This window comes from Lepisma saccharinum, chromosome 2, assembly GCF_977018435.1.
Source record: "Lepisma saccharinum chromosome 2, izLepSacc3.1, whole genome shotgun sequence".
NCBI classification, from domain to species: Eukaryota; Metazoa; Arthropoda; class Insecta; order Zygentoma; family Lepismatidae; genus Lepisma; species Lepisma saccharinum.
The window spans coordinates 49,750,853-49,773,128 of record NC_139230.1 but is presented as its reverse complement, the minus strand read 5'-3'; the positions used below and the strand labels follow the sequence as shown (position 1 = coordinate 49,773,128).

The 22,276-nt window shown below is 40.9% G+C and overlaps 1 protein-coding gene across 1 annotated transcript in view; it reads right to left on the bottom strand.

Annotated features, from left to right (window-relative positions):
* The window catches only part of LOC145984027 (DNA-directed RNA polymerase I subunit RPA1-like), a 314,984-nt gene that overhangs the window by 134,238 nt on the left and 158,470 nt on the right, over positions 1 to 22,276 (bottom strand). The window contains exons 28-30 of the mRNA XM_083117344.1: positions 18,059 to 18,190; positions 11,154 to 11,312; positions 2,910 to 3,020 (exon numbers count right to left, since the gene is read on the bottom strand). Coding sequence (XP_082973470.1) covers positions 2,910 to 3,020; positions 11,154 to 11,312; positions 18,059 to 18,190 — 402 coding nt within the window. The remainder of the gene's footprint in view (positions 1 to 2,909; positions 3,021 to 11,153; positions 11,313 to 18,058; positions 18,191 to 22,276) is intronic.

Here is a 22,276-nt window from a genome sequence, read left to right as displayed (position 1 = left end):
TTTCATAACACAAAACTCAAACTAAACCCAAACAATGTCACAGAATTCAGGTCCATGTAGTAGTGAACATTGAACAATGGACACAACCCTTAACAAATAGTTTGTCAGGCCAAATAAAGATGAAAGCCACTTTTTCTACAACACACTTAATTTTTATTCTTCTCACATGGAAACAAAACCACAATTGTTGACAACATAAACATATTTCACCAAGAAAAAATTATTAAACATGATGTTCACAAACAACACCAGTGCCAAAAGGGTTAACTAAAACAAAACTGAGGACAGGACCTTAACAACAAAATTTACCAACAACTAACACTATACTGTTTCCGAGGATAAAAGTTGAGACTGTAAAAGGGCACTCATCTCACATGTGGACAAACACACATCATCACAACCACACAGAGGATTACCAGGTGTGCCGGTTAATAATTCTTAATTGATCTGAAAGAAAACAAGTGTATCTGGGGAGAAAGGTAACAAACGCTTTACTCAAAGTATGCACCATCGCTAGCTATGCATTGTGCCCATCTGTCTGTCAAATTGTGGATGGATGCCCTTCCAGAAAAATCGTTCACATTTTGAGGTGATCCAGTCAGCAAGCCATTGTTCGACATCTTCGTAGTTGTTGAAGTGTTGCTGGGAAAGTGAGTGAGACATCGATGAGAACAAGTGGTAGTCTGAAGGGGCTCTGGCGAATATGGTGGGTGGGGCAAGAATTCGCAGCCAAGTGCAGAAATGGTGTCTCTGATACCTTTCCCTGTGTGTAATGAGGCGTTGTTGTGCTGCAAAATCACTTTTCCGTGTCTTGTCGCCCAATCTGGGCACTTTTCGATCAATGCATGGTTCAAATTGATGAGTTGTTGATGGTAGCGAACAGCATTCACTGTTTCACCTGGTTTCAGAAGCTCATGATACACTACACCCTTCTGATCCCACCAAATGCACAGCATTGTTTTCTTCCGAAGCGATTCGGTTTTGCGGTCGATGTTGAAGGTTGTCCTGGGTCAACCCATGACTTTTTGCATTTCGGGTTCTCGAAGTAGATCCATTATTTGTACCCAGTCACTATCCGATGCAAGAAAGACTTTCTTTCATGCCGAGAAAGCAACACTTCACACACCATTTTTTGCTTTTCCATTTGTCTGTCGTTCAGATGATGTGGGACCCATGTTCCAGATTTCTGGATCTTTCCCATGGTATGAAGACGATCAGATATGGTTTGGCGACCAACATTTAACCTCTTTGCCAGTTGTTGTTGTGTTTGTGTATCGACTTCGTAACAGTGCTTGCAATTTGGCATCTTGGAATTTTTTCGGCTGGCCCGGGTGATCTTTGTCTTTCAAGTCGAAATCAACACTTTTGAATCATCGAAACCAACGCACACACCCGTCTTGCGTTAGGACATTGTCACCGTACGTTTCCACAAGGATACGATGGCTTTCACTCGCATTCTCCTTTTGAACAAGAAAAGTAGGACATGCTGCACATGCTCCTTATTTGGTTTGAAGATCAACATGTTTCCCACACAAACCCAATTTCACGATCACTTTGCACATCCACGGCATTTTGACAGGTACTGTCCTGGCAACACACTGACGTAACAGTTGAGACTGTGCACCAACCCTTGCTTCCAGCGCCATCCAGCGACGAAATTAAGGTGGAAAAATTGTTGTTCCCTCCGGCAGGAATTCCTTGTGGATCATGCCATCACTGTCAAAGAAAGTGATAAGCATCGTCTTGATGCATGATTTTTACGCCTTGACCTTCTTCCGACGGGGTGATGCAGGAGAACGCCATTCCATGCTTGGGCTTTTCATTTCAGGGTCGTGCCTCACACACCAGCTCTCATCCTCTGTAGCAATGCATTGCAAGAAATTTGGATCTGAATCCTCCAGATTTCTTTCTCTTCCCATGCCTCAAAATCGCTTTGAAAGGTCAGAGATTTGAGGATATTCCGGACATCCAACGGAACGTGATGAGGGTCTTGAACACCATCCCGAAAGAAGACTTTTTTAAAAGTTTCCAGGACATGTACAGCCGTTCTCAACGGTGCATAGCCATGGGAGGGGACTACTTCGAAGGACAGTAAGGTAGGTTTCATTAAGAATTTGTCTACTTTCGATATTCAGGATCATTCACCGAACTTTATTGTCAGAGGTTGTATCATCACAATATTTGGCGATATATATCGTGGAGACGATATATTGCCAATATCATGATACAGAAAAAATATCGTATCGTCTGATGATATTTTCTTCACAATGTATCACAATATTAAATCTCCGATATCATCCATCCCTACCCCAGTGGTTTTGTGCAAAATGTACAGCTTATTTAACATTATTTTTCCACTTCTTTATGTTAATTGCAAAAATGACTACCAATTCAAACAACAAATCCAATGAAGCACCATTGAGATTTGGACCCAGAACCTTCATCCCTGAAGTAATGACAATTCATAAAAATAAAAAAAAGTAAAAAAATGCTGTAACTATCACTGAGAGGATGACTAATATACAAGAAACATGATCATACATTATTTTCAGTTTCAAAAAGACAGAATTAATGACTGGTTGGTTTAATGTCACTTAGTAGCTGAGGAAAACCAGCCACAAGAGACGGTAGACGATTTGAACCTGCACCACTTCCTGAATATAAGTTACTTGACGGTGATGATGACCGCGATCCAGCCTTAACCTTCTTTACTCATTCATTGTTCTACAGAAATTTTTGATTGTCTGTTACTAAAATTCACAAGTTACAAGATGAATTATTTGAATGAATAGAATTCATTAAGTCGTATCATTTGTACAAGATTTTTGCAACAGACTTTCGTATCAAAAATTGTTAATGAAGAATCCTATCATGCGACAGTTACAGTTACAAATGAATTTTGTACTTACCTTAACCAGAACATTCCTAGCAGCCTCTATTCCATAAATTTCAGCCATTCTTGAAATGTCATTCGAGTATATTTTATTCAAATCTAGCAAGTCTTCGTAATAAACCATTTCCTGAAAGAAAAGCATGATTAATGTTAGATGTAACAATAACTATTATAGCTTGAGTTTATGTTTTAAGTTCACTTTATGCACAGAAGGGATAATCTGGATTGGGCCTAGAATTGAAAGTGGGATCTGAACCACTATGCCTACAGTTGAAAGTGGGATCTGAACCACTATGTGCTTCCACCGGATATCAAACCTGGAACCTGTTGATTAAAATATGACAACGAATAACTATTATTAAATTCTACACATTACAGTGGTACCTCGATTTTACATTTTCCAACCGACCAAGCTGGGAAAACGTAAAATGCAGGAAAATGTAAAACCAAGGAAAATTTTATAACATCTTGGTATGGTGGGAACATCACGATTGAATGTATAATGCAGGAAAATGTGAAATCCGGGAACGTAAAATTGTGGTTCTACAAAACAATATTTTATAGGGCCTTCACAAAAACATGCAACATTTCTAATCCTGGGACCTGCAGCCTAGATTAATGCTCTTGTTCTCTGAAGCAATAGCATGTACTTCCCACTCCTTTTCGGTAGCTTCATGTTTTGGAATATCACGTAACCTTCTAGCGCCAGCTGCATTTTAGTTTCAGAGCAATAGACACCTGGGGGTTGCACAGACCATGCAACACAGTTTGCATAAGTCTTTTGGCAAGCAACCTTCTATGAGAATCAGAGTTGATGATCCGTTTTTTAATGAAAATATTCTTGAAATAAAAAATAAACTTGAATAAGTTACAAGCAGAAGTGATTTATCAGATCTGGAGTCTGATCATAAAAGTGATAATGAAGTACTTATCTCCACTGACTACCACTACAATCAATTAGTTTTTTCCACTCATTTTGACATTGCGCAGAATTTTCTTTGTGTGAATTTCTTTATCTGATTTTGTTTTCATTGGGTAACTACATGTATGTTCTGTGATAATTGAATAACTAAATGTTTTTTTTTTATCTTACAGTCCCTGAAAATGTATTTACAAAGCAGTTTACGAAAAACTAACAGATTTTTGTAGTGTTAGATACATTGAGTAATAAAAACAGCAATAACGGAAATAGTGGACAAAACGGGACCACACTATGCCATTTGCATTACAATCTGGCACCATACCAGTTACGGGTTAAGTAATTATGCTTATATTATGTTCAGATTATATTCCAGGCCACCAGGCCATTTTACTTCAAATCAGGCATGCAAGCCATAAATGTGCTCCTTGATCATCACTGCTTTCTTTGCTAAAAATATATGCAATAGCGTGTTCAGACATTTATTATAATATAATCTACAGTGCCGTTCATGGTAGAGTTGGCCATGGAGCAGCAGCTAGCATGCACATCTGTGTGAAGTGTTAAGGTGTTAACAAGTGATTTAGATTGTTTTGTTTTAATTTATGTATTACTGGTGATTTCCTGCAGTTTTTTTATTATTATAATATATATACATACATATATACAGGGTGATTCTAAAGGTATAGTACAAACGAAAACCACAGATACCTCCCATGAAATAGAGACGAAAGTTCCCCTTCCACTTTGCCAAGAGATGCCTCCGTGAGGAGCTAGACAACGCCGAAAACGTGTGAAAATGAACTTCACACCTCTGTACAGCCAGTACCAGTGAAGATAGAAAGGCGGAACAAAAAAGTCAAAAGGAACACCAAAGTCGCCCATCCGAAAAACACTAGGCGGCAGCTGTGCAACGCATGCGCATGGGGTTCCACAAAGGAAATAGGAGTGTCCCGCAAGACAAGTGAAGGGAAAGGGTAGCGATCGACAATGGTAGGGACAAAAGAAGCAATGAAGCATGAAGTAACAATTGCACAGAGGGAAACAAACACATGCAGCACGTGGGGAGTCCCCAAACACAGTGGGGAGACACCGCAGCAAGAACAAAGCACGGTTCAACAAAAGAGAAAGAGGACCGGAAGGGGAATGGTACCTGTCAAGGAGACAACAAATGCGGGACGAGGGATTCCCCGTAGCAGCACCGAGGGGATGTCACACAGAGGTCGTGCGCCAGCAGGACAAACACAGCAACTACGGGCACAGGAGGTTTATTGCCACGCAAAGGTGCACTTGCAGATAGGAATAGTACGTAGTACGTAGTCGTACCCCGGACTGACGTTGTTACAAAAGTTGCTCAAATTGACAACAACCACATTCAATGCAGGCATTGCAGCGTCGCAGGAAATTCTGGCGAACCCTATCAAAAATCCCTGGCATGGTACACACCTCGGCCGATGCTGCAAGTATCCGCGCTACCAATGTTTCCTTGTCAGGCACCGGGGTCTCGTAGACGAGTGTTTTCACATGGCCCCACACGAAGAAATCCATTGGTGTGAGGTCAGGTGAACGGGCGGGCCAGGGGACGGGGCCCTCTCTGCCGATCCAGCGCTGTGGGTAGGTACAGTGCAAAAGGGTTCGCACTGTGCCATCAAAATGTGCAGGCGCTCCATCCAATTGAAACCACATACGATGTCGCACGTTGAGGGGTACATCTTCTAGCAGCTCTGGAAGGACTGATGCAAGAAAGGTGCGATAGAGGCGGCCATTTAAACGTGGTGGCAGCAGGTATGGACCGATAATCTGTTCATCGATGATACCTGCCCAGATATTCACTGCAAACTGGGTCTGATGGTGCACCTCGACTGCTGCATGTGGATTTTCATAATCCCACACATGGCTGTTTCGGCAATTGAAGATACCCTCACGGGTGAATGTTGCCTCGTCCGTGAAAAGCACATGGCGCAAAAAACGGGGATCGTCGGTACAAAACTGCAACAGTCGTTGACAGAATTCCACACGTCGTGGGTAATCCCCAGCCTGCAACGCGTGGACTCGCTGTGGATGATAGGGATACAGCAGATCATCATGAAGGACACGCCACACTGTCGACTGTGATACTCCCACTGCACGTGCAATGCTACGGGTGCTAGTGGACGGTGTGTCATCCACGCAAGCAAGTACGTCCTCCTCGACCGCCGTGGTGCGCACATGTCTTGGGTGACCGACATGATGGCCTGCACGTAACACACCCAATTCACCAAGGGTACGGTGCATGTTCGAAAACAACCTGCTGTCGGGTTGTCGCCTCTCCGGATACCGTCCGCGATAAAGGCGTGCAGCTGCTCGGCCATTGCCATCTGCAAGGCCGTAGACAAAATGCATGTCCCTCAGTTCTACAAATGTGTAGCGTTCCATGGTACGGTGAGGATAGTGCCAATTATGGAATACTGTACTGCAGTGCACAGGTGGCACACACACACACACACACTGGTCACAACGGCTTCGAAACAACGTACTCAATTGTCGTACGTCAAGCACACCACCACCGCACCGGCTCTTTCACTGACACGCTCCCTGACGCTGCACTTCCAATGAGCCCACACGTCCGCACGGCGCTGTGGTACAATCAGCTGACGTTCCTGAGCCACCCGTGCCTGTGCTCTTCACTACCTGACCACTGCCGCCAGGTGGGGACATGTACTCTGGGGCCTTGTCATCGTGGAACACATGTAGCGTCCTTCATTCTTGCCCCATTCACCCACAACACGTACTTCGTCCGTCTTGCTCGAGCCGATGGGGAGCACTACGTACGATCGGGTGGTGTTTGTGTACACCAATGTGGGGTAACCCAGCAGTTGAACAGACGTGCATACCCCCACGTAGCTTCATTACACAATTGTCCCACGCAGTTTATCTGTCCAGCCTTGCTCGGCCCGGTCTCAAACCCACGCGACAGTGTGCGGCTGCAGTGGTGTGAGGCCACGCTTGGTTTCGGTGCGGAAGGCTGCGGCCGAGGAGGGACTCGAGTTGTTCGGCTGGGGTTGCGCTCGGAAGCAAGCAGCCGCGTCAGGTCTGGGAACGGTTGACCTGGTGATCGGGATGGAAACATTCCGACCTCGTCCATTAGTGTCGTCCACCGTACGGAGTGGTGGGGTCCGTACGACACTCCAGCAGCCTTTCGCCCACTCCCACCCAGCGATGTGCCTCCGGCTTCATTTCTAAGAGGCTGATTGGACCCCATCACGACGTTTGTTACAACGTCAGTACGGGGTACGTGGTCCTATCTGTACGTGCACCTTTTATTAGCAATAACCTCCTGTGCCCGTAGTTGCTGTGTTTGTCCTGCTGGCGCACGACCTCTGTGTGACATCCCCTCGGTGCTGCTACGGGGAATCCCTCGTCCCGCATTTGTTGTCTCCTTGGCAGGTACCATTCCCCGTCCGGTCCTCTTTCTCTTTTGTTGCACCCTGCTTTGTTCTTGCTACGGTGTCTCCCCACTGTGTTTTGGGGACTCCCCTTGTGCTGCACCGCCAGCGCCGCCATTTCTGCCCCGAACCATGTACGCGTCTGTTGCCTGTCGAGTGTCACGGACCACTTTGCTTGCATTCTCTGTGTGTTTTTACATCCTACGTCGTCCTCCCGTGGTTTTGCAACCTAGCACTACTTTTCTCGACTGCACTGCTTCAGTCATGGTGTTTGTTTCCCGCTGTGCAATTGTTACTTCATGCTTCATAGCTTCTTTTCTCCCTACCGTTGTCAATCGCTACCCTTTCTCTTCACTTGTCTTGCGGGACACCCCTATTTCCTTTGTGGAACCCCATGCGTTGCGCAGCTGCCGGCTAGTGTTTTTCGGATGGGCGACTTTGGTGTTCCTTTTGACTTCGTTTGTTCCGCCTTTCTATCTTCACTGGTACTGGCTGTACAGAGGTGTGAAGTTCATTTTCACACGTTTTCGGCGTTGTCTAGCTCCTCACGGAGGCATCTCTCGGCAAAGTGGAAGGGGAACTTTCGTCTCTATTTCATGGGAGGTATCTGTGGTTTTCGTTTGTACTATACCTTTAGAATCACCCTGTATATGTACAACTCTTGTCATTGCGAATTCTTGTAGGGAAGGAAGTTAGAAGGTGTTTTCCAGCAGAATTCCCAGATATTCCTGTTCCACACAGAGACAGTGTTCGAAAACTTGTGAAGAATGAAAAGAAAATATCAGGTGAGAAATTGAAGCAATTTCAGAAGAGGAATTGATACATGTTAGTGTGTCTCACCACACACCTCCATCCACTCTTGCATGTGTACGTAGTCAAGTAGCGCAATCAACTCCTTTCCCTTCCAGAGGACAGTTACATCAGGGAGCATAGTGACGTTCATTTCTGCCCTCTACTGGCAATTTAATAAAAACAGTGCCTTTAGTTTCACTAGATCCTGACAAACTGATATCAGTTATCAATACAACTCCAAGGATTGAAGTGCCTGCAGTATAACCTTGGGTTCTTGTGGATCCATGCCATCCATGGCTTTTGGGGTACTAGTACAACTATTTTTGACTTGCACGGGAGCATGCATTTTTCACGGAGTTAAACCACGTATCTGTCAGATACTTGTTTGTGAGCAACGATGTGCATGCATCTTAATGGGGGTTTCATTAAATTTAATTTTAAATTTAAAATGTATTGCATGGACATTTCAGGCTTAATTATACATGCTTACAGACTGCCTTTTGAAGCTGACGCACTTCAATCACTCCACCATATCCTCACAAAAAGTTGACTGTGGCAACTAACTGTGTGCATGAAATTAAGTATGTATGAGCGTCACTATGAAACTGATCAGTGTATTTTTATTGTATATTTTTGGCTAGTGAATCGCAAGAATTGCATGAGAGAATGCATGAAAGAGATTTTTAAATAATTATTGCCACCTTGTTTAAATAACAAACCTTTGATTAATTGATTAAATACTATTTCTATTGTTATTACTAAGGGATAATAACATGTATATTTGCATAAAAAGGAAGGGAAATTATTCAGGTTATTGTTAAAATTTGTTGATCCAATATTTGAAGAATATTTATCCATGTTAATTGTTTTATGACTGGAATGTTCATGAAAAGAATAAAATGTTCATAAGAGATATTTTTACCTAACATAGACACATTTAGTCTTTGTAAATTCAAAAACTTTGTTCTACTTGGAATTTATAATAAATAGGTCAAATTTTAAAAAAAAATGAACTTTATTGTCTTGACTATGTCATTTTAAAAGGAATTAAAATTTTGGTAGAGCCTGATTTTCTGATTGCAATGGTCACGGCACAGACGTGTGCAACAAATAACAAAAAAAAAGAAAAAGTATTTTTTTTCACGTCAGAGTAATAGAGGAAGTGTGCTCGAGAGATTTGGGGGAATACGTAGGGCAGCTATACAGCTGCCATTGTACCTCCACCACTCCCTTGGACACGGAACGGAGTGACTCAAAAGATATTAAATAACATTACTTACTACGTAGATCCATGATAAACTATGAGGATAAGATTCCTTACTAGTGGTTACGTTTTCTTGTTGGGTAGATATAAAGGAAATATTTATATTGTATTCATTAAAATTTTAAATATTTGGTTGAAATATACAACAATAAATGTGACTGTTTGTTTGCTCTCAGATGCCAACGAGAACACTTGGTCTGTGATATACGTGGGTGAATCAAAAAGTAAGTTACACTCCCCTCAAAAAGACAAACAAAACACATTTAACTTTTTTCGACATAGTCACCAAGGTGTTCCAAGCACTTTTCGTATCGTGTGACCAGTTTTTCAATTCCTTGTGTGTAAAAATTCCGTCCAATTTCTTTGAACCACTTTGAGACTGCTTCCTGCACTTCCTAACGCTGACCCACTAGGTCTTGTTTGAGAGGCCTGAAAAGGTGGTAGTCACAGGGTGCCAAACGGGGCTATAGGGAGGGTGAGACTTCACTTCCCACTTGAATTTCTGCAGTAAATCCTGTGTGACACCTGCTGTATGGGGGGTAGCGTTGTCGCGAAGAACAACAACCCCATCACTCAATCTTCTGGGCCTTTGACCTTAATGGCTTTTCTCAGCTTCTTTAAAGTCTCACAGTATGTTGTGGCATTAATTGTTGTTCCTCGAAACAAACTTACTCGCATGCCCTTTTGAACCATTGGACAGGTTTTGGCTTTTCTTGGTGGTGGTGAATCCTTGTCTCTCCATTTCATGGATGCCCTCTTTGTCTTGGGAGTGTATTGGTGCATCCAGGACTCATCTCCTGTGATGATTCTGCTCAGAAACTGAGGAACATCCATGGAATAACGCCGAAGAAATGACAGCGCAGCATCAAAACGTTGATTTTTGTGCCCATCGGTTAACAAGCGTGGCACCCAGCAAGAGCGCTGTTTACGATAACCCATCTGATCATGAATCAGCATAGACGCACTACTATAGAATATGTTCAGTTCACTTGCAATCTCTTTAATTTTCACGTGGTGGTTAGCAACAATGATTGCATTCACATGCTCCACGTTGTTGATAGTGTTCACAGTTGCAGGCTGCCCGACACGCGGTTCGTTGTTCACTTTCGATCTTCCCTCTTCAAAGATCTGGCACCATTTTGTGATAATGGGGCGTGACATTGCATTCTCACCATACACCTCCACAATTTGGCGATGGATTTCACTCAGATTATGCCTTTGTGCCCACAAAAATCGGACAACGGAGTGCACCTCAATATTGGACCCCTCCTCAATACGACGTGCCATACTCACATTGTGACTACTCGCATACTAAACCAGCTGAAGCATGGCTGCTTCTGGTGTGTGAAGAAAACATTCCACACAGTGTTGCCACCAAGCGTGATTATTTTCTCTCTCTTAGTACAGGAACACGGGTTGGGTGTAACTTACTTTTTGATTCACCCTAGTACATTATATGTATAAAAGGAAATGGCAGCTTTACAATACAATCGGATCCTAATTTTTTCTTCCAGCTTCCAACATTAAAAAAATCCCTTCCTTTAAGTGAAACGATACTGCAGAGAAATCACTACTTGGTTTGAATATAATGTTCTCTGCTACAATCAATGATCATAGAGAGTATTACAATCTATAATTTTTGTCTGACTTTGCTTGGAGCCAGAAGGTTCAAAACACAACACACAACAAATGAGAAACTTAATTCCTAACTTTCAACCCTTTCTCAGAATCATTTGGGTCAGGGTCGTGGAGGTAGGAAGAGGAAAGAAGTGCTGGAGGAGGTTCTGCACTGTCTGTGGGACGTTTGGTTGATTTTGACAGATATTGATTGTCTAGTTGTCAAGAAATCTCAGCACCTACCTCCAAATTATGGCCATCTGTTTTAAGAGTTAAGTGGTTAGTTTCTGGGTTTATGTAGGTAAAGGCCCTTCTTATCCCAGGTATTTCATGAATTATTGCCTTTTCAGCACAATCCTTCACAAGATTAGACATGTCAACTGCCTTTCGTGCCAAAGGCATCTGCAAATGAAGAGAAAAATTAAATTAATTTACCTACGTAATAACTAAGAAAAAATATAAAACTTGCAAAATTGCACTGCACCAGTTATCAAAATTGAAAATATTGAATCAAATTTATTTACTGATGCAGCCCAGTGCAGATATTCTGTGGGTTTTTTTGTAATGGTACAAACCGTGTAACCCCTTTACTGTGTAGAATTCCATTTGTGCCTGTTTGTACCGTTAAAATTTTTGTTTGTACCGTAACCATTTTCCACTAATTTGTGTTCAAAGATGGCGGACATCAAATCACTGAATCTAACTTAATCTATGTTTTCTCAGTTTCCGTAATGGTACAAACTGTGTAAACCCATCACTGTGTAGAATTTTGTTTGTGCCGGTTTGTACCATTAACATTTTCATATGTACCATAACCATTTTCCACTAATTTGTGTTCAAAGATGGCAGACATTAAATCACGGAACCTAACAATCTATGATTTTTCAGTTTCCTTAATGGTACAAACTGTGTAATCCCTTCACATCATAAGACATCATTTGTACCTGTTTGTACCATTGAAGTTTTCATTTGTACTGTAACCATTTTGCACTAATTTGTGTTCAAAGATGGCAGACATTAAATCACGGAACCTAACAATCTATGATTTTTCAGTTTCCTTAATGGTACAAACTGTGTAATCCCTTCACATCATAAGACATCATTTGTACCTGTTTGTACCGTTGAAATTTTCGTTTGTACTGTAACCATTTTCTACTAATTTGTGTTCAAAGATGGCGGACATCAAATCACGGAATCTAACTTAACGAAATTTGTTGATCATTCACAACAATGCGTGGAAAGCTGCTGTTATTGTGTCCAGATCAAACAACCATGATCTTGCGAATCTACGGCAACTTGAAAAAACACCAAAGTTTAGGCTATCTTTCCCACGCTATATCTGTCGCATTTTGTGGCAGACTTATATCTTGTTAATGAATGGTTCTTTGGCTGTATGAAGGTGTTTTCTAGATTTAGCTACGTGGGCTGAGAAGAAAGTAATGCCTGCGCAAAGCAAAGTTTGTACATTTTAATTAGCTTCTTCACATTGCATAATTTTCTTTGTATCTTTCTATATTTCTGTTATGGGGAGAAAAGGGGGTTGTAAGAAACCATACTCTCTAGTCAAAATAAGTAATTGTAAATTATGATAAAAATTCAATTGTAAGTTTAATAATCAAAATGGGGTAATTGTGATATTTTGTATATTTTGCTAGTTACACTTCTGTGCGAATTAATCGGAACAATATATTTTATTCGTAATTTTCCTGATGGTTGGCAACAGTGTTCTGCTACACATTGCTTATTATTACTTATTCATGGATTATATGCTTCTTTTACATTGTTTACCCGTTTGTACATACATTGTTTACTCCTTGATCCAATAGTACCTAACTGCTCTGTCTGACGACTGTTTAAGTCTAAACGTGCATTTATTTCCATGAGTTTTGCTGGTGAGATTTCCTTGTGAAATTTATAATACCTATCTTTCTTCAATTGATATGACTGCCAGGAAGTTTAGTGTGATTCTAGTATTATCGCATATGTCTGTGAAAAAGAAAGAGAGGTGGCTACTAAATTTTATATTGGTGTAGGCACTGCAGATAAAATTATTCATTAGCACAAACTGACTGGCTTTATTTAAAAAAAATTTTAAAAATGGGAAACTGTGCCATGAAAGAAAATGTATGCCAACTGATGACCACCTTCTCCTCAGAAATAGGCTAAGTAAGACGTAGAACAGCAAAGGGAAAAGTGAAAGGAATACAAAGGAATTCAAGAGAAGGGGACGAGGGGAAAAGGACAAGAGAATATGTGTTTGTGAAACTCACTTGATCTCCCTACCTTCATTTTTTTGTATTTGGCTACTGTCTACCAATAACGGTGCCAGCCTGAAATAAGTGGGGGGCTACATATTTCAGTTTCAAATTATCCAGGGGAGGGGGTAACTAACATGGACAGAATGTTGGCCTGATTTTTGGTGGGAAGAAAGGGCAGAATCGAAAAGTTTTCCATCCCACACAAATAATTTCCAGGACAATTTCGCTAAATAAGTGATGATTACGCAGTTTGTATCATTACAGAAACGGAGAAATCATAGATTAAGTTAATTCCGTGATTTAATGTCCGCCATCTTTGAATAAAAATTAGTGGAAAATGGTTATGGTACAAATGAAAATTTAAATGGTACAAACGATGTCTTATGATGAGAAGGGATTACGTGGTTTGTACATTTACGGGAACGGAGATAACATGAATTAAGTTAGATTCCATGATTTCCTGTCCACCATCTTTGAACACAAATTACTGAAAAACTGCAAAGGTACAAATGAAACTTTTAACAGCACAAACCGGCACAAACTAAATTCTACAGAGCGACTTGCTTGAATTTTCGTTCTGTCATGGTGAGGAGGCCAACTTGACAGTTAGGAAGCTTTTAGTAGCTTCAAGCCTTCCATTTTTGATTAGTAATTACTGGAAAACCAAAATGGTATAACCAAAAATTTGAATGGCACAAACAAAATACAATCTATTTCATGTGTTTCTTGTTATCTAGCTTTAAGTGGGGCGGGGAAGCATGCCCCCCAAATTTGAATTTGATTTTCTCGAAAACCATTACGGTACAAACTAAAAAAAAAAATGTGTCACAAAACAGCACAAACGTCAAATATTCCAGTGTCAATATTTTTGTGACGGTACAAAACTGTGGGGGGGCTGCGTCAAGTTGGCCCTCCCAAATTCAATTTATGATTACTTGAGAACCGTAATAGTACAAACAAAAGCAGCACAATCTGGCACAAACGAAGGAGAATCTTATGACATATTTCAATTGTTTGTACCATGTGGTGGGGGGGGGGCAACCTGACAGGGCGAATATATTTGCCTTTGATTGCAAGACGATGACGTTACCTTGACAACATAAAAGGCAGGACTAAAGTGCTGCACCAAAACATGACACTGAAGGCATGTAACTGCCTGGTGGTAAATGCTATGTGGAAATAAAAGAAACCATTCATTGCCAACTCTTGCTTGCAAACTCGTGGGGTAAGAATGAGGATGTTTTCAAATCAAGCATTATCATCATGCTGGGTTGATTCCAGAGTTCTTGGGAAAGGGATGATGTCACTGTGGGGAGGGAGGGATCAGAATTTCTACCTTTCTGTGTAAGTCTTTTGTGTGACGTTGGGCCAAATACCGACACTGCAGCAACTTGATTTTATTGCAAATGACAGAGAATAATGGACAGCATGACATAATCATAGCTGGCCAAATGAGCATTATTGTATATCTATATTTGTATATAAACTCCTCGCAAAAAGTTTGGAATATCATGAAAATGATGAGGAAATATGGACGTAAAACCTTTATTCTACCACACAATAATTCAGCCTAAGTACATACAGTGATAGAAACTGAAAACAGGTGTGGGTGTCCACTAGCAAACCGAAACAAGCACAAATAATGCAAACAAACAAGTGTACATGTGTCCAGGTGGAAACAACTGATGATGTTTCCGTGCAAAAGTGTGTTCCAAACTCACTGGTTCACAGTGACTTAGTAATGTGTATGACCTCCACGTGCATTGTGAAGTACCCTGACACGTCGAGGCATCCCTGGTATGAGTGCATCAATGGCATCCTGTGAAAGAAGGTCCCATTCCATCTGGGCAATTTGAATGAGGTCCTGCAGTCTTTCTGTGGATGATGACAAATGGCAGTTTTCAACATCTTCCACACATATTCGATGCAGTTTATATCTGGTGACATAGGGAGCCAGTCCATGCGGTGAATATCAGTCTTGCGCAGGCAGTTCAGTACCGGTGCTCCATGATGTGGGCGTGCATTATCGTCCAACACAAATCCATTACCATACTGGGCACGAAATGGTTGCACAAAGGGCCGAAGGACGTCCTCCACATACCTTCGAGCCGTTAACCTCCCTCGTATAGGAATGAGCGGTATCCGGCAACCATACACGATGCCTGCCCAAAACATGACTGCATCACCGCCATATGTGGACTTCTTGCACATGCTTGACAGGTACCCCTCTATAAGAGTTACTTTCAAGTCATTCGGACTCTCCTATAGGAACTCCGCTTTATTATGTTTATATGTTCAGGACGCTCCTATACAACAGCCTCTTTCCGATCTCAACATTTTATGAAGATCATTATGAATGCACGTAAATTATATTCTGATAAATAACTAATGCTGAAAGTATTAAAGAAAATTATAATTTAAAAGGATTGCTAAAATTTAAAGAATAATGGTGATATCATACTTGTAAATTATGAATAGCCAGAAAGGCAGAAAGCTGAATAATCTCCTTAGTAACCTCAGGCAGTTGAAAGACACTTAGCAACGAAATCAACAAACTTCTGCTATAAAAGCGAGAAATTTAGACAGAAATATTGAGACATATAGGGTCTTAACCTGTGTGTACTCCTTGCCCAAGTCCCTCCAAGTCAGGATCTTAATCCATTGGATGACGACTTAGCTCTCTGAGGATCACTTTGGAAACCTGGAAGGGGGAGAGGTCTTAACCTAAGCCCAACCAGGACCTTTCGACTGATAATCACCAGCAGAGTCAGTAATAAGGTGACCCAGGGTCTTAACCCAAGTACCTTTTTCTCAACGCTAACAAGATCTTTGTCTTTTTACAGGAAACAGCAGCTTCAAGGAAATTTACGCAAAAGCTACGTCTTGGAATAGCGGTATCACATAAAGTTGGTGATATCAAAATATACCGAACTGTGATCAGAAAAGCAACTACATTATCGGGAAAATTTAACCAATAATAAATAAAACAAGCCGTTTCAGGATTAGAATGGAATATTCTGACCTGTATCTCTGGCAACGGACTAGGTGTTACCTTAGCCTTAAAGAAAGAGTCCGATACAAAAAGGTAACGATACCTGTGGTGTCCAAAGGAGCCGGATACGGGTACGTGACATGCTGGTACTTCCCGCCACGTTGTTTTCGTCTCCAAACCCATGTTTGTCATGTATCAGGATGCAGTGCTATTAGTGTCTCATAGGTAAACATCACATGACGCAATTCTTGCAAACCTCATCTGAGATGCTGGAGGGGCCATCCTCAGCTCTCCCCCTGATGGCGATTCCGTAGGGGCACACATCACGCAGGCCTGTAGGACCCTAAGTGTACACTATGCAGCCAATTGCGAACTGTTTGGGTCGAGACATGGATGCCACATGCCCGCACGTCCTCACTTCTTACTTCACGAGCAGTCACCGTAGATCGCCTATGTGCCGTTATGTGGATATACTGGTCCTGTCGTGGTGTTGTCACTCTTGGGCGACCACTCCTCCGTCAGTCACACATGCTGTTGGTCTCCCTGAACAGTTTCCACATTTTGGAGACTGCCCCTTGTGTAACCCCAACAAGGTGCACTACCTCCACCTGTGTACGACCTCCTTGCAGCAATGCCACTATTCTTGTTCAATCAAACTGCAAAATGGGCATTGTGAAAGATCATTCGTCATTAGACTTTTTCACTGCTCCGTAGACACCTCTCTTTACCGACTGAATCAATGGCATGGGTGCACGGCCAGAAGAAACCAATTGCAGGCAGCGACATCTGTTGCCTTGGAATGCAACTACACATGGTATGTATCTGTCTGCTGCTGTTCTCGTGTTTTCACCATCATTTGGCACCATCCCTATTACATCCTTTGCTTAATATGACAATATTCCACACTTTTTGTGGCTAATATAACAATATTAAAAACTTTTTGTGAGGAGTGTATTTTACGTCATTTTCCTCCCTCTCCAGGTTAACTTAAATGACAAGAATTTTGTTTACATGAAATTGAAACAGGGACACTTAGAATAATCCACCAATTTTTTGGTGTAATTGCAACACTTTAAAAAGGCTTGGAAGATTTCAAAAAATTATTATTCTCTTTTCACATCCTCTGGGTCTAGAAAGATGTTCACATAAAATGTCACAAGCTTTAAAAGTGCTATAATGCTACATGAGAAAAAATTGAGTTATTTAATGTCATTAATAGAATGTGATGTGATAAGTTATGACTCAGTACCTAGCCTTTCTTAGTTTAAACTGGAATTATACAAGTATCAGTATTGGTTGGAATTGGTATCTGCAAATGGCGGTATCGACTCAACCCTAGTCTCAAGTCTTATTGTCATCATATCTCAAGCATCAGAACTCAATTTTACCATGCTTCTATTAGTGCACTTGAGTGTATAGTCCAGTTGGAGAAGTAAACTAGACATGGTATAACAAGAGATTGACAACAATGATGATTATGCATTCACATGTTTTGATACAAAATTCAAATCAGTTATATGTGATACACTTCCATTTTGCTACTTCTCTCATACCCTCGACAAACACATGAGAGAGACTAGTTTTGCTGGTTAGAAGCAAAAAATGTCCCTATAATAAGCATTCTTTGTATTTATTGTATTTTCTACTGATTTTGAAATACATAATAAAGTTCAAGAATTCTCTGTTGAAGCTATTTAGAATGAAATATCAATAAAGCTAATTGTTCAGGTTCATGAAAAAAATTTCATGCAGGATCCATGTTCAATTCCCAGTATCAAAAAATTCCTGGAATTCCTCATCATTTGAAACCCAGCAATTTTTTAAAGTACTGAAATGATTCATATATTTATTTTCAAGTTTAGAATGAACATAAGAAATATCCTTAATTCAATACATACCGAGAATGTGAGTTTACACCAGTGCTCATGCTTCGTATCATACTCGTAATCTTCAAAACAATTATGGAGTCTGACAACATCTTCTTTCCTCTCTTTTTCAGATACCATATCTGAATGTTCATATTCCATATCCTGTAAAAAAATTGTATAGCATTTCAGATTAAACTTGAGTCTTAAGTCACTCAGTTATTTCATTTAGATTTGATAAAATGGTTATTTGAATGTGTTGTCATATGTAAAAAGCTAAAATCTGATGAACTGTAACGTGCAACGTTTCCGCATGTTCAGGACTTTCTGTAAACTGTGATTTAAGTGTTGTTTTCAACAGGAAGCACTCAAGGCGCTGTGGATCGATCTTATCTTGCCTGTCTTCAGTCCACATGCACGTGCTACCCTTTGGTGAAGTAAGGTCAGCAACAACAGGAAAGCTGTGGTTACTGAGAAGGTTTCTAGGAACCAGATATGATCAGCTACTCCACGTGCTGAGAGCCTCACATGTGAGGACACCACATGCGAACGACCGATGACGCAAGGCAAAGACAGTGAGTCCTCTGTTCATGCCTCCCTGACCTTCTGCACTTCCTGACAATGACACAAGGCAACAGAAATAACCCTGTGTAAGGTTGATTCGGCCACACCCGAAGTATATAAGCCCTAGTCACAAGACTAGAGGTGTGGTAGTCGACCAACAAATCTGAATTACAGCCGGAGGCGTTGTCCAGTCTCCGACCCAAAATGGCTATCCATCCAGCCAAGTCCAAGCTGTCTTCAGGCACTTAGAAGATGGACAAGGATCTTCACTTCAAGATTACTAAGTATCGCTAATATACCCTTCTTTCATTTCAGCTCCCTTCCCTTAACACATAGGTTGGGATATTCTGCATATATCAGCCACATCTGTTATCTATAATAAATCTTGTTATTCTTAATCATTACTTACGCACCTAATTATGCCTACACCTTACAGGACCTCCTATTTAGTATTAAGACTCTACCATAATATTAATGTATTCCTTTACAGCTCGAGCCCAGACGTCTGATCTACATACCCCTAACGGTAGTGCTCGGGAACAGGCCCAACATACCATTACAGAACAGAAACAAAAACACTTTGACACTCTCCAAAAACATCCTCTAATATTACAATGTGAAGAAAAATATGAAAGTTTGAGCTGCACTGATACAGATACGAGTATCAACCAATAACTTGGATTTTATTTACCAATACAAGCAGATAATTTTTCAGCACTTTGATCACAGAAATGCCATGCAACACTTTCCCAGAGTCTAATTATTCTGGAAGTTATGCAAAATTCAAAGTATCCATTGATTTTGTATCAATACTATGAGAAAGAAAAACTGGAAGGAGTATCAGAAGAGGATACATAAGAGGTATTTTTTTATATTCTGGTGTATTCTGATGATGCTTTTTAATATTTTAAAGAAAAACTCTGCTAGATTGATTCTTATAATTGGAGTGGAAAAGAGAAAGAGGATACAGCTGAAAGGTAAGGGATGAATGGAAAAAAACGTTGTAGAAGAGGATAAAGAAATAGAAAACAGGAAGGAAAAATGAATACCACATGGAAAGAAGTGGAGGAAGCACTGAAGAGAATGAAGAGAGGTAGAGCACCTGGAATAGATGAAGTGCCAGTGGAAATGATACTAGGAGCAGGAGTGATTGGTGTACAGTGGCTGTACAGAGTAGTGAAAACAGTGCAGCACGAGGGAGAAGTGCAAAGAGATTGGACAAAGGGACTAATAGCTCCCATATTGAAGAAGGGGGACAGAAAAGAATGTGAAAACTACAGAGGAATAACACTAATGTGCCACTCAGCAAAAGTGTATGAGAAAATATTAGAGGAAAGAATAAGGGAGGTAACCGAGATGAACATGAGAGAGGAGCAGTATGTATTTAGAAGAGGCAGATCAACAGTATATCTGATATTCACCATAAGGCAATTACAGGAAAGGCATTATGAGTATGGAAATGATTTGATTATGGCATTCGTAGATATACAAGGTCCGCCCATAAAGAAATCGAACTGTCAAAAAAAAAGAACCAAACCAAATAATAGGGTACCATATTCTGGCAACACTGCAAATAGCTATATCTAAACTTCCCATCACTGCATGTTTCAACCTGTTACAGGCAGTCGGTATCGAGGCAAGCATGCGTCAGATGCAGCTTGTGTGCAGGCAGCGTACAAAATACGTGCATTAAGATGAAACAACGTTACAGCATAAAGTTTTGTTACAAATTGGGTAAATCGTTTATAGAAACATTACAGATGATACGGGCAGTGTATGGTGATGCAGCATTATCAAAAAGACAGAGTGCGCAGTGGAAAGGACAGTTCTCACCCATAAAGAAAAAAGCACGGATGTCGAAATTCAAGACAAAGGTGCTGCTGATCACATTTTCTGATTACCAAGGACTGATCCACCATGGATTTCTCCCTGAAAACCAATCAATCAATCAGTGGTATTACAAGAAAGTGCTTGGTCAACTCAAAAATAGGAAGAAGCAGGTTAGGAAGGACCTCTGTGATTCTGGCCAATTCTTTCTGTTGCACGATAATGCTCGGCCTCATACTGCATTGTCCGTACAACAATACCTTGCTAAGCATTCAGTGACAGTGATCAATCACCCTCAATATTCTCTGGACTTATCGCTGCTGATTTTTTCCTATTTCCCAAGCTTAAGGTGGCTATGAAAGGGCGACGATTTGATGACGTCGCAGACATTAAATTAAATGTTACGTGTATTTTGCGAACACTTACTGTCAATGACTATCTACAGTGTTTCCAAGACCTATACAAACGCTGGTCAAAGTGTATTGCCTCCTCTGGTGATTATTTTGAAGGCGATAAAGTCATTTGAAGGTACAGGAAAACCTCGTTAATATGATATTGGTTAATACGAAGTACCCTTTAATCCGAAGTTCTTCCCATTCCCCAGCCGATAAGATAGGATTTATAATGTATTTCAGTTCGGATAAATCGAAATACGGATAATTTTTAATACGAAGTTGTTTACAAGACCTTTTGGCAAAACTGGTTTCGCTTAATTCGAAGTAGACACCTGTGTAAGTCGACAAGAGAAGATCGAATGTGGAGAGAGCTTGGACGTTATTTTAACTGGACCTTGACATGTTTCCTTGTCCTAAGAGCTGCTGACAACTTGAGGGAAGCAGCTCGAAATGCCCGCTGGACATTGACATTCTTTGTCATTGTGCATGGGAGGTCAAGCTCTTTCCCCGCTGAATGCACCACCTTGGAAATATTCACCAGTGCTAGATGAGAAATGCAAGATAAGATCGCAGGAATGTTCCAAAATACAAGACACGTGGCACCTGGAAGTCTCATTTATCTGTCTAGCTCTGAGCTCGAGATTCAGCAATTTTCAGTGAGCAACTTTTGGCCTGGTAGCCACCAACTTCCAGTAACCACTTTCATTAAAAGTGTGTTCTTTGTGCCCTGTAGAACTTCATAAAAAAGGGAAACTGTTACAGATAATCAAAGCCACATAGGCCAACTAAAAATCATCAACCCGCTTAATGCGTTGTCATCTAGGTTTCCCGCAAAAGTTGACGTCGATCTTACGTATGTTGCAACTCCCGTTTCCTGGTTCATACATTTCCCAACTGTGCAGGTCATAAAATTTGCCAAAACAGTGTTCTGTTGGCTGAGTGACTTTTCCCTTTTTCTATCAGTAAACAAGGGAGGGGGAGTCCATTTCTAATTGTTTCGGCCACGAATTTCTTGCCCATGTGTGCACACGGGCTCCTTTCCTTTGACGTCTAAAATAAAGCAACCAGTTCTGAATACCTTCTACAAAATGAACAAAAACCGCAGGATAAGAAAAAGAAAAGTGACCCTCTCCCTTCTACAACAGCTCAATATCCGCCACTGGTGTGCATGGTAATGTGATAATTGCAGAAATCAGGTCCCTCTTTCTTGTTTGAATGCAGCTGTTTGGATAGGAAATATTGCCTGTATTATTGTCTGTTGCATGGTAAAACGCAATGCAAGGATCATTTTTCTTCGTCATTGTTTTGAATCTCGCAAAGCTGTTATGATTTGACAATAACGAAATTCAATCTCCAGAAAGAAAAACAACAGTTAAAACAACTTCATGATACACATAAAGTCCGCTTTTCTTCAGAACAATTAGCATGCTGCTGTGTAAAAAAACACCGCTGCAATGCTTAATGT